General features: G+C 55.5%; 5 protein-coding genes across 5 annotated transcripts; 4 read left to right on the top strand and 1 right to left on the bottom strand.

The window, feature by feature from the left end:
- The first annotated feature begins 664 nt into the window (after window positions 1-664).
- CAOG_00236 (hypothetical protein) lies at window positions 665-3,397 on the top strand. The gene is made up of 2 exons (XM_004365050.2): window positions 665-1,156; window positions 1,930-3,397. Exons 1-2 carry the CDS (start codon window positions 829-831, stop codon window positions 3,186-3,188), a joined length of 1,587 nt encoding a protein of 528 aa, XP_004365107.1. The 5' UTR covers window positions 665-828; the 3' UTR covers window positions 3,189-3,397.
- A 114-nt stretch (window positions 3,398-3,511) lies between these two features.
- CAOG_00237 (ATP-binding cassette sub-family B member 10) lies at window positions 3,512-6,700 on the top strand. Its single transcript, XM_004365051.2, has 9 exons — window positions 3,512-3,639; window positions 3,940-4,132; window positions 4,227-4,310; window positions 4,402-4,602; window positions 4,696-4,798; window positions 4,893-5,274; window positions 5,363-5,498; window positions 5,632-5,727; window positions 5,826-6,700. Exons 2-9 carry the CDS (start codon window positions 4,057-4,059, stop codon window positions 6,596-6,598), a joined length of 1,851 nt encoding a protein of 616 aa, XP_004365108.2. The 5' UTR covers window positions 3,512-3,639; window positions 3,940-4,056; the 3' UTR covers window positions 6,599-6,700.
- Window positions 6,623-8,315, bottom strand: CAOG_00238 (hypothetical protein). The gene is made up of 4 exons (XM_004365052.2): window positions 7,724-8,315; window positions 7,515-7,575; window positions 6,977-7,449; window positions 6,623-6,884 (listed from the first exon to the last, which is right to left on the bottom strand). Exons 1-4 carry the CDS (start codon window positions 8,268-8,270, stop codon window positions 6,781-6,783), a joined length of 1,185 nt encoding a protein of 394 aa, XP_004365109.1. The 5' UTR covers window positions 8,271-8,315; the 3' UTR covers window positions 6,623-6,780.
- A 592-nt stretch (window positions 8,316-8,907) lies between these two features.
- CAOG_00239 (hypothetical protein) lies at window positions 8,908-10,715 on the top strand. Its single transcript, XM_004365053.2, has one exon. The coding sequence runs from the start codon at window positions 8,918-8,920 to the stop codon at window positions 10,574-10,576; it is 1,659 nt and encodes a 552-aa protein (XP_004365110.1). The 5' UTR covers window positions 8,908-8,917; the 3' UTR covers window positions 10,577-10,715.
- Window positions 10,716-11,113: 398 nt separating this feature from the next.
- Window positions 11,114-12,812, top strand: CAOG_00240 (hypothetical protein). The gene is made up of 3 exons (XM_004365054.2): window positions 11,114-11,265; window positions 11,491-11,553; window positions 11,710-12,812. Exons 1-3 carry the CDS (start codon window positions 11,131-11,133, stop codon window positions 12,625-12,627), a joined length of 1,116 nt encoding a protein of 371 aa, XP_004365111.1. The 5' UTR covers window positions 11,114-11,130; the 3' UTR covers window positions 12,628-12,812.
- Window positions 12,813-12,834: the final 22 nt, after the last annotated feature.

Here is a 12,834-nt window from a genome sequence, read left to right on the forward strand (position 1 = left end):
CCAAACCCAACGGTTCTTTGGCAATACTTAACACCATATCGTTTATGACTCCAGTAGGGGATGGCGATTCGTTGTAGTCGACGTTTCAATGATCGACAGCTTTCTCATTCGCTTGCCGTCAAAAGCCCGTGCTGCCTTGGGTCTTTCCATCAATGGGGTGCCGCGTGGGCCAAGTGGCCCGCCTGGACCACCGGGTCCGCCAGCCCGCCCTGTTCGAAGCAGGCGACCGAGCCAGTCGCGCGTGGTTCGCCGACCTGGACGAGCACCGTGTTGTGGTGTTGCTGCTGGCGGACGATCCCGACGACGACGACGGAGGCCCCCACTCATCCTCAGCGACATACGCTGACGTTGACACTGACACACACACACACACACACACACACACACACACACACACACACACACACACACACACACACACACACACACACACACACACACACACACACACACACACACACACACACACACACACACACACACACACACACACACACACACACACACACACACGTCTCATCGAACAAGCCAACAAGTCATCGCACGGGTGTCTTGTTGTTGGTTGTTGTCAGAGTCGAAGTCTTTGTTATGGGTTTGGCTGCTTGTCACTCGTTCAAAGCAGATACTCAAGCTGGATAATCTTTTTTTCGTCGCTTCGAGTCGCAGTCTTTTTTTCTGTTTTGCTGTGTTGTTTTTTACTTTTTCTTGGTATTTTCAGTTTTGTTCCTCCCTTTTTCGCTTCAAGTTTCCACAACCCCCAAAAATCACCCAAGCCAAGCCTTTCTTTGCTTACCCCCATTCAAGCCCACGCATCCACCCCGCAACTAAATGGTGTACAGCTTCATTTACGGTGGCTACAAGGCCATTACCAAGTCGAGCAAGCGACGCCGACAACGCCGCATCCAAAGCACGGTGCGGCTGCCAGACCACCCGACGCCAGGCTCGTTCGAGTACAGCAGCGTGGTTTTCATTGCGCGCTCGAACGCCGAGTACGACGCCACGCCAGCCGCCGCAGCAGCAACAGCAGCTGCAGGGAATGCTCCTGGAACGCCGCTCTCACTGTCGGGAGAAATGCGCCAAATCCCAAGCGCCACTCCGCACCAGCCCAACGCCGGGTTTGTTCCTGGCACGTTCGCGCCTCCTCCGGGCCCCAGCGGTGAGTCGGCACCTCTTCTTTTGTCTTGCTATTTTGTTGTGTTTTGCTGAGGGTGAGTGGCGCGTTTCCGACAACAACGAGATTGAAAAAGTTCGCAAGCCGAAGCGAAAAAATGAAAAACGAGAAAAAAACAAAAAAACAAGAACGCTGCGCATTCAAAGATCGATGTGCGAACAACAACGAACGACGCCTCGGAACATCTTTGACGCTGCCTCGCTCTCCCACCAACGACGAGGACTCAGAGAAGGAACAGGCAGAACTGAATGGAGCAGAGTTGCCAAACGTCGTCAGTGAGAACGGAGCTCTCACGAAGCGGTCATTTGTTGCTGTCAACAAATCGCGAATTTTATTGGCTTTTGTATTTGAATTTGTGTTGTTTTTTACGGCCGTTGAGTCGCTGGGTTTTTTGGCTGGCTCTGTGATTGCGCAGAGCAGCCCCAGTGAAAGGGGAAGGGTGCACACAACGGTTGCGGAAGGTGGTTGTGGATGGGGACTGCGGGTGGCTGGTGGCACGGGTGGCTGCACGGGTGGCTGGATGGGTACTAATGGGCACTTGAGGCACCCACTCGTGAGCTCATTAGTGTGGGAAAAGGAGAAAAACAAACTTGATTTTAAAATTTCATGCTGTTTAGCAATCATCAAAACATTGTTTGTGGCAAAAGACGTGTTTGGCGAATATATTCAACCAGACATGTCTCACTGTGCATCTAACACCGCTGAACGCTCCTCGCTTGTTTGATACATTCTTGTCTGCTCGGTTGTGACGCGCGCAGACTCGGAAGGCAAGGACCAGGCAGAATCGCCAAATGTGCACTTCAAGCTCAGCAACCCGTCGTCCGACTCGACGCTGCCAACCGTGACGCACCCAAGCCAAGTTGTGCGCCAGCATTCGGACTCGTCGTATTGCAACCATGACGCGTGCCGAAATAACAGCGGCGGCAACAGGCAACAGCAGCAGCAGCAAGTGATGGCGTTGCGCCGCGGCTCATCCACCATGTTCCGCTCGGAGCCGCTCGCGCCACGACCGAGCATTGCACCGGGCGCGCTGCACCACTGCGTTTGCCTCAAGACGACCGAAATGTCGCGCTTCAAGGTGCGGTCGCTGGCCATCTGCAATGGCTACCTGCTCTTGTTCCACGACAAGAACAAGACGTGGAACACGCTCGCCACAAAGTACACGGACTCGCACCGCGAGCCCATCAATCTCAACGATGCCATCGTGTACATTAGCCAGAGACGGCGCCACGCTCACCACTACGTCTCGCCCATGCTCCGCGCGCGCTCGTCCAGCGTGGCTGGCGACTCGACGGACAGCGGCGTCGACATTGTCCCTGCCATCAGCGCGCGCCACGGCATCCTCGACGACATTCGCGAAGATCCGACGCATGCCACGGAAGAAGACGACGATGCAACCACTGGCAGCGGCTCGGGTGGCCTGAAAGAAAACAAGGAGAATGTGATTGAGAGCGCGGGTGACACTGCTGCTGGTCAGTCGTCGAGCAACCAAGCCCCGGCTAGCGCCGCGAATCGCCGCGTGCTCTGGTCATCCTCGGTGCCATCAACCAGCACCGCGACGGAATATCGAGACGGATCCTCCGTCCGCGTTGGCGCTGGTGGCGGTGCGCCCGCCTTCCGCCGCCCTTCCATCGTTCCCGACATGGTCATGGACGAGGAGATGGTGCGACGGGTGCAGGCACTTGCGCCGCTGACCTTTGTGATTGAGCCCCGTGCCCAGTCGCATGGCCACGTTATCAACCACACAGGCTCCACGAACGTGGCCCGAGCCGAGTCTCCAGAGGTGCAGGAGACCGAGCCATCCTGCTGGGGCTCGAGCGGCTCGTCCACCAATACGTCCAAGCCCCGCACCTTTCCAGTGCTGCATATTCGACCGCGGACGCTCGCAGAAGGGCGGGAACTGCTCAAGGCGCTGTCTCGTCATGCCGAGATCCAAGAGTGTCTCGCCCACGACGACGATGCTGGCGAGCTGCCGGATTTTGGCAGCACGGTCAGTCTGAACCGAGCGTCGCTTTGAGAATTTTACGCGTAGCAGCGCGTGCTTTGGCCGTTCGCGCTTTTTTGCTCTTCTTGTACAGCACGCATGTAGTTTTGTTCTTGTTTCGTTCGCTCGCTATAGTTTTGATGTTGTCGGAGTTCCTTTTTAGATTGTGTGCCGGCAAGAAAAGCCGAGTCAAAAAAATTCAGTGTCGCATTTGTTTCATGTTCACCCACCTCCCACGCGCGTAGCTTTCTGTTTTCATATTTTTGGTCAACTATCAAAGAACGACCATTGTGGTACACAGGCCCTGTCAGTCGTTTCCAAAGTGATGCAGCGAGTCGGAGCGCTGTCAAGGCGAATTCTCGCGGCTGCTCCGGGAGTGCTGCCGTCCCGCCGTTGCGACCGTCTCGGCCTGCCCGTCTCGACTGGATCGTTCCGTCTTGCCTGTGTCTCTGCGAGCATCACGGCCCCGGCGTTGTCTGGCCTGGTAATGCTCCGCGCACCGTCTGGTTGGAATCCATTCATTCCCAAGCAAGCGCTCGCTCGGTGGGAGAGGCAGGGGGGGAGGTCTCGACCCTACTTCCCATGCTTCATTCTGAAAGAGCTTGCATGGTGATGGGCTGCTGATGGTGGGAAGGACGACGGGAGGAGGTGGCGGCAGCTATGCTGATAGGGATCTCAGTTCCGAACGCCTCGCTCGTTTCCCATCCCCCGCTGCCTGAAGCTGGATCTGCGCCGAACGCCATGACTGACTTTTCTGTCATTCTTCTGAATGCATGGATTGCAGGGTCTGTCAGTGTCGCCTGTGAGCCGCTCCATTCACCAGTATGCCGCAGCAACGCCAAGACCCGGTCGCCTGTCTCAAGGCATACAACCACTCAGTGCGCCAGTTCTGGCCAGCTCCATGTTCCAAGCACAAGTTGGTGCATTTGGGCCCGTGCAGTCCTTGTGCGGACCGTCAAGTGTCCGATTCAAAAAGTGTATGCCGATTTGCTGCGGATTGAATCGATTGATTGTGGGGGCGGGAATTTGAGCATGCCAAGACACTCACGCACACAAAAACACCTTGGTCAGATGTTGTGCCAGCGAGCAAAATCACCCAGTCCGAGCTGTCTCGATTGATGGGCCTAGCCAAGCCTGAGGCACGCACCTTGGCGAGTATGTTCCGGGTTTGCTAAACGACCATTTGTGTGCGCGTTTGTTTGCGCCGCTCACGATTCGGTATCGTTTGCTCTCGCTGGTACTCTAGTTGCTGTTGGACTATTGGTCGTGTCGTCAGCTGTGACCATGGCAGTGCCCTTCTCGATGGGTCGAATCATTGACATTATTTTCGCCGAAACGCAAGGTGGCTCTCACCAACGACTCGTCGAGTACACTCAACTACTGATCGGCGTTTTCTTGGTGGGTGCCGCTGCCAACTATGGACGTATCGTAATGATTCAAAATGCCGGTAGGTGACTGCTCTGTCATGCTTCAACAAAGCGCCCTGGCAAACCCCCAAATCTTAAAATCATCACCTCCGTTTCTTGCTTTCACGGGATAGGTCAAAGTATCGTGGCTCGGCTTCGTCAAAACTTGTTTTCCTCCATCATGCGCCAGGATGTCGCGTTTTTCGATCGCAATCAGACTGGTGAAGTGATCAACCGGTAGGTTTGCATTGCGACGCTTTTGGTTTTGTTTTGTTTCCTGCGTCTTTTGCGATTGGCTCAATCCACCGCATCACACCTCTTGGTCCAACAGACTCGCGGCTGATACCGTTGTCGTTGGCAAGGCAGTCACGGACAACGTTTCGGATGGCCTGCGCAGTGTGGCGTCGGCGGTTGTTGGCATTGGGATGATGGCTTTCATGTCACCCAAGCTGACTTTGGTGGTTCTTGGCATTGTCCCGCCAGTGTGCATCGTTGCTGTGCTGTACGGCCGTTACGTCAAGCGCTTGACGCGTCAGGTCCAAGATTCCCTTGCAAACGCGACTCAAGTCGCTGAAGAACGCATCTCAAACATTCGCACGGTCCGGGCTTTCGCCAAGGAGCCAGAAGAAGTGAAGCGCTACGACGGCCATGTTCAGACCGTCTATTCGCTTGGCATTCAAGAGGGCAAGGCGCGTGGAATTTTCCACGGAGCGGTAAAGCAGCATGTTGTCGCGTTTTGCTGTGCCTCTGTGCCTCATCGACAGCGCTCACGCTCATGACTAACGTGGCTTTAACTGGCAGACGGGACTTGCTGGCAACCTGATGATGGTTTCGTTGCTCTGGTATGGTGGCCACATGATGGTGACCAACGAGATTACCGTTGGGACTTTGACCTCCTTTTTGCTGTACAGCGCATATGTCGGCGTTGCTGTTATTGGTACGAAGTTTGGGTCGTTGTTGTTGCTGTTGTTGGGTATTGCCGTCTAGTTTTGTTGTTGCTGTCGCTGTGAGGTCAACTGCTCGCGTGGTAACCATATTAACTGACCACCCCGTTTTGTTTTGTTTTTCAGGCCTCTCGCAATTTTATTCGGAACTCATGCGGGGCTTGGGTGCAAGTGAACGCTTGTGGACCATTCTCGACTCCAAGCCAACCATCCCTCTGTCAGGTTGGAGTCCAACAGTTCCAAATGCAAACTCGCTTTTTTTGTGACATAGAAACTGTTGCTCACCACCACAGAGCTTGGTTTGCTTGCTGACCGCACAGAGGGTCACAAAATCCCGCACGATCGCTTCTTTGGCAAGATTGACTTCCAGAATGTCGCATTCGCCTACCCCACGCGGCCCGACGCCCCAGTGTTTAAAAATCTCTCGCTCACCGTCCCGGACGGCAAGATTCTCGCCGTTGTCGGCACGAGTGGCGGTGGCAAGAGCACAGTGGGCGCCCTGCTGCTGCGTCTGTATGATCCCGACAGCGGGAACATCTTGATTGATAACTACAACGTGCGCGAGCTTGACGCCAGCTGGATGCGCCAGCAAATTGGTCTGGTCAGTCAAGAGCCCGTCTTGTTTTCCGGCACCGTCGCAGAGAACATTGCCTACGGCCATCCGTCGGCCACGATCGAGCAGATTCAAGATGCGGCTGTTCAGGCCAACGCCCATCGCTTCATCACAGAGTTTCCAGAGGGATTCAACACGATCGTCGGCGAACGCGGCCAGAGCCTGTCTGGTGGTCAGCGTCAGCGCATTGCCATTGCGCGTGCGCTGCTCAAAAACCCACGCATTCTAATTTTGGACGAAGCCACGTCGGCACTGGATGCGCAGAGTGAGCACCTCGTGCAAGAAGCGCTCGAGCGTCTCATGCAAGGCCGCAGCGTCATTACGATTGCACACCGCCTCTCCACCATCCGGAATGCAGACACGATCGCCGTGCTCGGCAATGGCGAAGTTGTCGAGTCCGGCACCTATGCTGAGCTCATGGCGCTGCCTGACGGTCAATTCAGGAAGCTAGTAGAGCGGCAGACAATCTCTGCCAACTGATCGATTTTGTTTTGTGGTTTTTGTGCGACTTTTTGTGTTACTACGTGCTGTGTCTGGATGACAATTGAAAAGCTTGGATCCATGGATCAACCTCGACTGGACAATTGTGTGGTGTTTCCTTAACAATCCGTTGCCCAAACACAAAAACGAGAGGCACAAGAAACTAAAACACGGCCCAAAACTCATTGCTCGGCTGAGGGATACAGCGCGCGTGGAATATGAGCAAGCTGGTCGCGCCTGAACGCAATGCCGGGTCGCACCAAGTGCTCGCATGCGCAAACAAGACCTGAGATGAAGAAAGCAACAAAATTCACATGGGAACAAAAATGAGAGGGGGGGGGGAACCATCAACAACATGGCAAGCGTTCGGGTCCCTACCGTCTTGCCAGTCAACGTCCCCAATGGTGGCGGAGCACCGAGGGCAGAGCAAATGCGTGGGGCCTTCTTGCGAAGCCTCAGTCTTGCGCATCCAGTCTTGGGGCTCCACAAACAGGTACTCGCAGGCAGCCGTGCCGCGGTGGTCGGACGAGACGGGAGATGCCAACTCGACCGGCAGTGAGCCCAACCCGTGTCCAATCATTGCAAGAGCCGAGCATAGACGGTGGTTGCAATGCTTGCAGCGCACAAAAAAGTCGTCCGCGTCTGCATCGGGCAGATGACCGAGCTTTTCCCGATTTTGCAGCGCAACGTGCACCAGGTAGCGATCAATCACAATGTCGAACGGTTCTTCTTCGATGTTTTCCATGTGAACCATTCGGAGGGCTTGCCACTTGTAATCTGGCGTCGATCGGTCGACCTTGCCACGCGACGCGATAAAAACACGGAGTTGGGCTTCAAAACCGAGGTTTGGCCTAAATTGTACACGAACTGAGTAATTGCGCCCAAGATCCATCCCATGAACATCCGGGGGTTTTACCTTGCAATAGGACGAGCTTGTTGGATGATCTTGAGGGCGCGGTCATACGTGAGTGGTTCAGCTGACGAGGCGCAAAATGACCCAAAAAAATGAAAAACGCCAAAACCAGCCACAAAGTTTGTCGAGTTGTCAAGGTATCTTTCTCGCCCGCTCTTATCCCTCCGAAAGAAACCCAAAACATGAAACACGCCCAATAGCTCAAAACATACCGGAAGAGAACGATGTGTAGGCGAGGTATGCAAGCACAATAGAGGCCGATCGCGAGACGCCTGCTGCGCAATGCACAAAAACCACATTCTCAGCTACACCGTTGGCATTTGCACGGAGAGCCTCGTGGATGAAGCCGACACACTCGGGAATGACCCGAAGGAGATCTTCGCTTTCCGTGTCTTGAATGACGCATTGCTTGTGGGTGACTGGACGAGTTCGCACAATCCCCGAAGGATTCGAAGGATTGGTGACGTCGGCAGCGCCACGCGATCCAGAGCCCTTCTTGCCCGCCGCCGAGCGTTGCGCAGCAAAGTCAGAGGCCTTGCGATAGTCGGCAATGAGCGGGTGCTCGCCAGGCCCAGCGGCGGACGGGTAGGTCTCCAACACTGGGGCAATTTGAGCATCCACTTTCGTCATCGACAAGACATGGGTGACTTGGCAATAGTTTGGCGCAATCAGGCTTGGGTCGCGAGTCAGCGTCGAGAAGCGGACCATGGAAAAGTCCAGGATGTCACCAAGCCACAAGCCCGCGGTGATGAGGTGCATTGTGTTGCGAGCGACGAGCGACCGGGTAAAAGAGGGGTGTGAAGAAAGGAGGAGTGGCGTTGGGTAAATCTGAAACAAAAAAAGAAAAGGTGTCAACGCGTGTCTGAGAAATGGGTAGCAGATAGCACATCGCATCTTTGATGAAACTGAGGCAGGAGAGGTGAACTCGAGTTTCAGAAACGAGACGTCGGTTCGGATTGGGTTTTTGGTTCTTTCTTGCCAGATCGAAAAGTTACCGAACGTCGCCCACCCAGCCTATTGACGCTGTCGATCAAGAAAACCAAATGCCACGCACGTTCAGTGCACTGCATTGCATTGATTCCATCACTTGTGCATCGAGGCAACGCAATTGGCAGTGCTTGACAAATTGTAACTTCCAACGATTATCCTCAGCCCCATTCGCTCCTGATCGCTCGACACTACAAACTCAATTTGATCATCGCGTATTATAAACGACAAACTAGAATCGATTCTCGAACGTCGACTCTGAGCAGACAACTCGGAGAGCTCGGAGCAAAACCCTGGGAAAAATAAACAAAAAAGCTGCTCGGAGCACTCCAAGTGGAAAATGTTGTTTTGCGGCGGTTTAAAAGCGCAGCCCCGCAATCGCTCAAGCAAGTCACTCTTCTTTTTTTGTTACAAACACAATGTTCAGCAACACTTCCAACAGCAACGCCAACAACGCCAACTGCTCCGAGCAGTCGCAACAGCAGCCATCGTTCCATCACTTTGGCCATCATGGCCATCATGATTTCCATGGCCATCACGGACACCATGGCCATCACGGACACCATGGTCACCATGGCCATCACGGCCATCACGGCTTTCACGGACACCCTGGACCTCATGGTCACCACGGCTTTGGTGGCGGATTCGGAGGTCGCATGGGCTTTGGCCGTGGACACCCGAATCCTGCCGCTTTTGGGTTTGGTTTCGGCTTTCCCGGCCACGGCGGCCCAGTTGACCCCCGCTGCCAAGCCTTTGCTTTCGGCGACATGAATCGCCCTGGCCCCGAGGCCGATCGCTTTGCTGAGCTCTTCCGACAGCGCTGCTCGATGATGTCGGAGCATCTTGCCAACAAAATGAACGCCAGCAGCTCGACCGAAACGGGCTCGGACTCGGACTCGTCGTCGGATGAGCAGCCTTCCGCGCCTACTACGACTGAGACCACACACCAGCTTTCCGACCAGCAGAAGGAAGCCATCAAGCAGCGCTGGCGTGCGCGTGCTCTTCACGTCGTGGAGAAGCTGACCAACAATGCCACAGCCCAAGCCTTCGCTCCCGGCCTCACCGACGACGCCTTTGAGCAGTGGTTTGCCCGCAAAATGACCAAGCGTGCCAACTGCAAGCGTCGTCGTCATTGCCGCTTTGCTCGCTTTGCTCGCTTCTGGACCCAGCCCGAGCAGTGTGGACTTTTCGGCTGGGATTCCTGCACTCCGAGCGATCGTACCGCCACCCCCTGCGCTCCGTTCACCGCCACCTCCGCCACCTCCTCCGCCGCCAGCTGCTCGGCGGCCATGTCGGCTCCCTTCGGCAACAATGCGGCGTCTTCCAGTGATTCTACCGCTGCAGCTGCGGCATCTGGGTCAGAGTCCGCTGCCAAGCACGCTCGCGCACGCCCGGTGCGCATCCAGTTTCTGATCGAAGGCGCCCTCGTCCACGACAACGCCGAGGCGGCAAAGCAGCTCTTCCAGAACATTTCGGCCATTGTCCGCCGCGACCAGACTGCGAGTGACTTCAAGTGCAAGGACGCCGTTGGCATCAGCGTCTTTGGCGATGACCAGCTGGTCGACGTTCTGCCCATGACACGCGTGAAAAAGGTCGATTGGGAGCAGACCATTGCTGCCGGCACCAAGGCCACCATTCCGTGTGCGACCAGCAACCTTGGCGACGCCATCAAGCTTCAGCTCGAGATTTCTGCCCAAGAGATGGCCGAGCGCCCCTGGTGCGCGCGCGCCGCCCAGTTCCTGATTGTTCTCACCAGCGGCGAGGACCACACCAGCGACGTTGCAATCGGCGACGTGTCGGCGCTCCTCGTTGCTCACGTGGCCCAGCACAACACCACGCTGGCGGTTGTTGGCGTGAATCTGACGCCCAGCACCCAAGTTTACATTGACGCGCTTACCAAAGATGCCATGAACGCCAAGTCCAGTCTGATGCTCCCGTGCGCCACGCCAAACCTCGCTCCTGTCATTCCCCAGCTCGTTGCTGCCATTGCCCAGCAGCGCACTGCCAGTATTCCAGCGCGCTCCACCCCTCGCAGCACCAAGCGCGAAGAAAAGCGCGCTGCCAAGCAAGCCAACTAGAATCGTTGCGCTGCTTGTTTTCTTGATGTGTATTTCTTTGTTGATAATGTACTCGGCAATGTCTTTTGTGTGTCTTCAAAAGGCTTTTTCAAAAACAAAACAAACAAAATCAAAAACAAAAAAACAATAAATTTTGTACCGTTTGACTCAATGTTCTCGTGTGAATTCGCAAGCAAAGGGGAGAGGTGTTGGGGGCTTATGTGACATATGGGTACATTGATGTAACGTCCAGGTCGCAACACCAAGGTTGCGTATCGACGAAAAACCGACTGAAAGTTTGGGAGTCGCTGATACTTTTTCTTTCGTTGTTGCCTTCGGCTCAGCCAGCCAGGAGGGTTTGTAATTACATGAGTGATGTTGTTTCACCCAGCTCCCACCGAAACTGAGGGTCTTGTCTTGTCTTGCCAAGCAGCTCGAAATGCGAGATTGTCGTTTCGCCGCCTGTCCGCCTTCTCACCCCCTCCTGTTTTTTAGTTTTTTTCAATCGTCATTGTTAATACAAGACACCTTGCTTCCCTCTTATATTCCTCACTCTTCCATCTCCAACCCAGAGCATGTCCCTCTTCCAGCAGCAATCCACCCAACGCCAAAGCAACAACCGGCTTGTCGAGTTCCGCGCCGGCCGTCTGACCCAGAGCGGCACCACCGTCACTGCCGACCCGCGCAAGGGCCTCCTGTACATGCATGTGGTGCGTTCATCTTTGCGTCAAACCCCCCCCCCCCCCCTCCATCACGCAGTCAGAAGGACGAGCGCAGTGCTGCTTGGGGCAAAACCGTTTTTCGCGATCTCAACGTCCTTTCGTTGCCTTCTACTACTCGTCTCAATGGTCAATGAGTCGCACTCTGCTCACGCTGCGTTTGTTGTTGTTGGTGATTTGCTGGCTTGCTCTGTGTGTGTGTGTGTGTGTGTGCAGGAGCCCACCGACCAGCTGCTGCACTTTGTGTGGAAGGACCGCGGCACTAACGCCATTGTCGACGTAAGTGAAACTCTGAAGAAATCACACTCCGCATCTCTCAGAAAAAATGGTGATTCATCTGAGCCTTGTCGGATGTGCATCACTCCAACATGCGCAACTTGTGCTGACAATATCGCTGACAATATTGTCGCCTTTCGTTCCGTTTCGTTTCGGTAGGATTGGATTATCTTCCCGGAAGACGCGGAATGGAAGCGCGTCCCGCAGTGCACGACGGGCCGCGTCTACTTGCTCAAGTTCAAGTCGTCCGACAAGCGCTGGTTTTTCTGGATGCAGGAGCCCAAGATTGACAAGGACGACGAGCTGGCCGAGCGCATCAACAAGATTCTCACATCCAGCGATCCCAGCTCGCTGGCTCAGCCGCAGCCCTCGCCCGCTGTCAGCCGCCAGTCGGCCCTCATGCAAAGCATGGGTTTGACGCCCGCGCAAATCACCCAAATGCTTGGCGCGCAGGCGGCCCGACCCCAGCGCTCAAACCGCCAGCGCATGGAGCCGGCTGTCTCGGGCAGCCCTCCGACCGCTCCGCCCGCCACTGCGGCTGCCGCGGCTGCTGCTGCCGCTATTCCTGACACGCCTGTTCCAGAGACCCCCGCCTCAGCTCCATCGGGCGCCGCTGCTGGTGCTCCTGCCGTCACGCAAACGCCCACTGCCTCGGCTGCGCAACAGCTCGAGTTTTTGCAGCAGTTTGCCAGCAGCCTGGCCGCGCCTCGACAGCGCGAGCAGATTGGCCTCTCGCACATTATCACCCCGGACGCTCTCAACCTGCTGCTGTCCAACGACCAAGTGGTCGAGCAGCTCCTGCCCTTCCTCCCCGAGACGCTCCCGCACACGGCCGCCGAGCTGCGCACCACAGTCCGCAGCCCTCAGTTCAGCCAGGCCGTCCAAGCGTTCAGCGCTGCGCTCGGTGCCGGTAATCTCAATGCTGTCATGCAGCAGTTTGGCGTCGACCCTTCCCTTGCCGGCTCGGCCCAGGGCGTTGAGGCGTTCCTCACTGCTCTGCAGCAAAGCCAAAACCAGTCCTCTGGCAGCAGTGATGCGTCCAACACTGGCAGCTCGAACATGGACACTAGCAACTGATGCAAAAAATAAAAACAAGGAGAATAGATGTGTGCGTGGTGTTGCTGGCTTGAGCTTTTCCAGGCCGATTGGCTTGAAATACACTGCCTGTTCATAGCTGTTGTTGTTGGGTGTATTCACTAGTCTTGCAATACGAACGATTGGAGGTCAGAGAATCTCGGATAGGATGAAAAGTCCCATTTGCCCCTCCAAATCCTTTTGTTTTGA

This window comes from Capsaspora owczarzaki (assembly GCF_000151315.2).
Source record: "Capsaspora owczarzaki ATCC 30864 unplaced genomic scaffold supercont2.1, whole genome shotgun sequence".
Classification (NCBI taxonomy): Eukaryota; class Filasterea; order Ministeriida; family Capsasporidae; genus Capsaspora; species Capsaspora owczarzaki.

Bases quoted from the DNA above. Each gene is read 5' to 3' on its own strand.
- CAOG_00237 (XM_004365051.2), top strand. From the start codon at position 4,057: ATGTTCCAAGCACAAGTTGGTGCATTTGGGCCCGTGCAGTCCTTGTGC. The intron at 4,799-4,892 runs GTAGGTTTGCAT...TTGGTCCAACAG, and splicing joins ACTGGTGAAGTGATCAACCG to ACTCGCGGCTGATACCGTTG. The intron at 5,728-5,825 runs GTTGGAGTCCAA...CTGACCGCACAG, and splicing joins GCCAACCATCCCTCTGTCAG to AGGGTCACAAAATCCCGCAC.
- CAOG_00236 (XM_004365050.2), top strand. From the start codon at position 829: ATGGTGTACAGCTTCATTTACGGTGGCTACAAGGCCATTACCAAGTCG. The intron at 1,157-1,929 runs GTGAGTCGGCAC...TGACGCGCGCAG, and splicing joins GCCTCCTCCGGGCCCCAGCG to ACTCGGAAGGCAAGGACCAG.
- CAOG_00238 (XM_004365052.2), bottom strand. From the start codon at position 8,270: ATGCACCTCATCACCGCGGGCTTGTGGCTTGGTGACATCCTGGACTTT. The intron at 7,576-7,723 runs GTATGTTTTGAG...GCGCCTCGTCAG, and splicing joins CTACACATCGTTCTCTTCCG to CTGAACCACTCACGTATGAC. The intron at 7,450-7,514 runs GTAAAACCCCCG...TGTACAATTTAG, and splicing joins CAAGCTCGTCCTATTGCAAG to GCCAAACCTCGGTTTTGAAG.
- CAOG_00239 (XM_004365053.2), top strand. From the start codon at position 8,918: ATGTTCAGCAACACTTCCAACAGCAACGCCAACAACGCCAACTGCTCC.
- CAOG_00240 (XM_004365054.2), top strand. From the start codon at position 11,131: ATGTCCCTCTTCCAGCAGCAATCCACCCAACGCCAAAGCAACAACCGG. The intron at 11,266-11,490 runs GTGCGTTCATCT...GTGTGTGTGCAG, and splicing joins GCCTCCTGTACATGCATGTG to GAGCCCACCGACCAGCTGCT. The intron at 11,554-11,709 runs GTAAGTGAAACT...TCGTTTCGGTAG, and splicing joins GCACTAACGCCATTGTCGAC to GATTGGATTATCTTCCCGGA.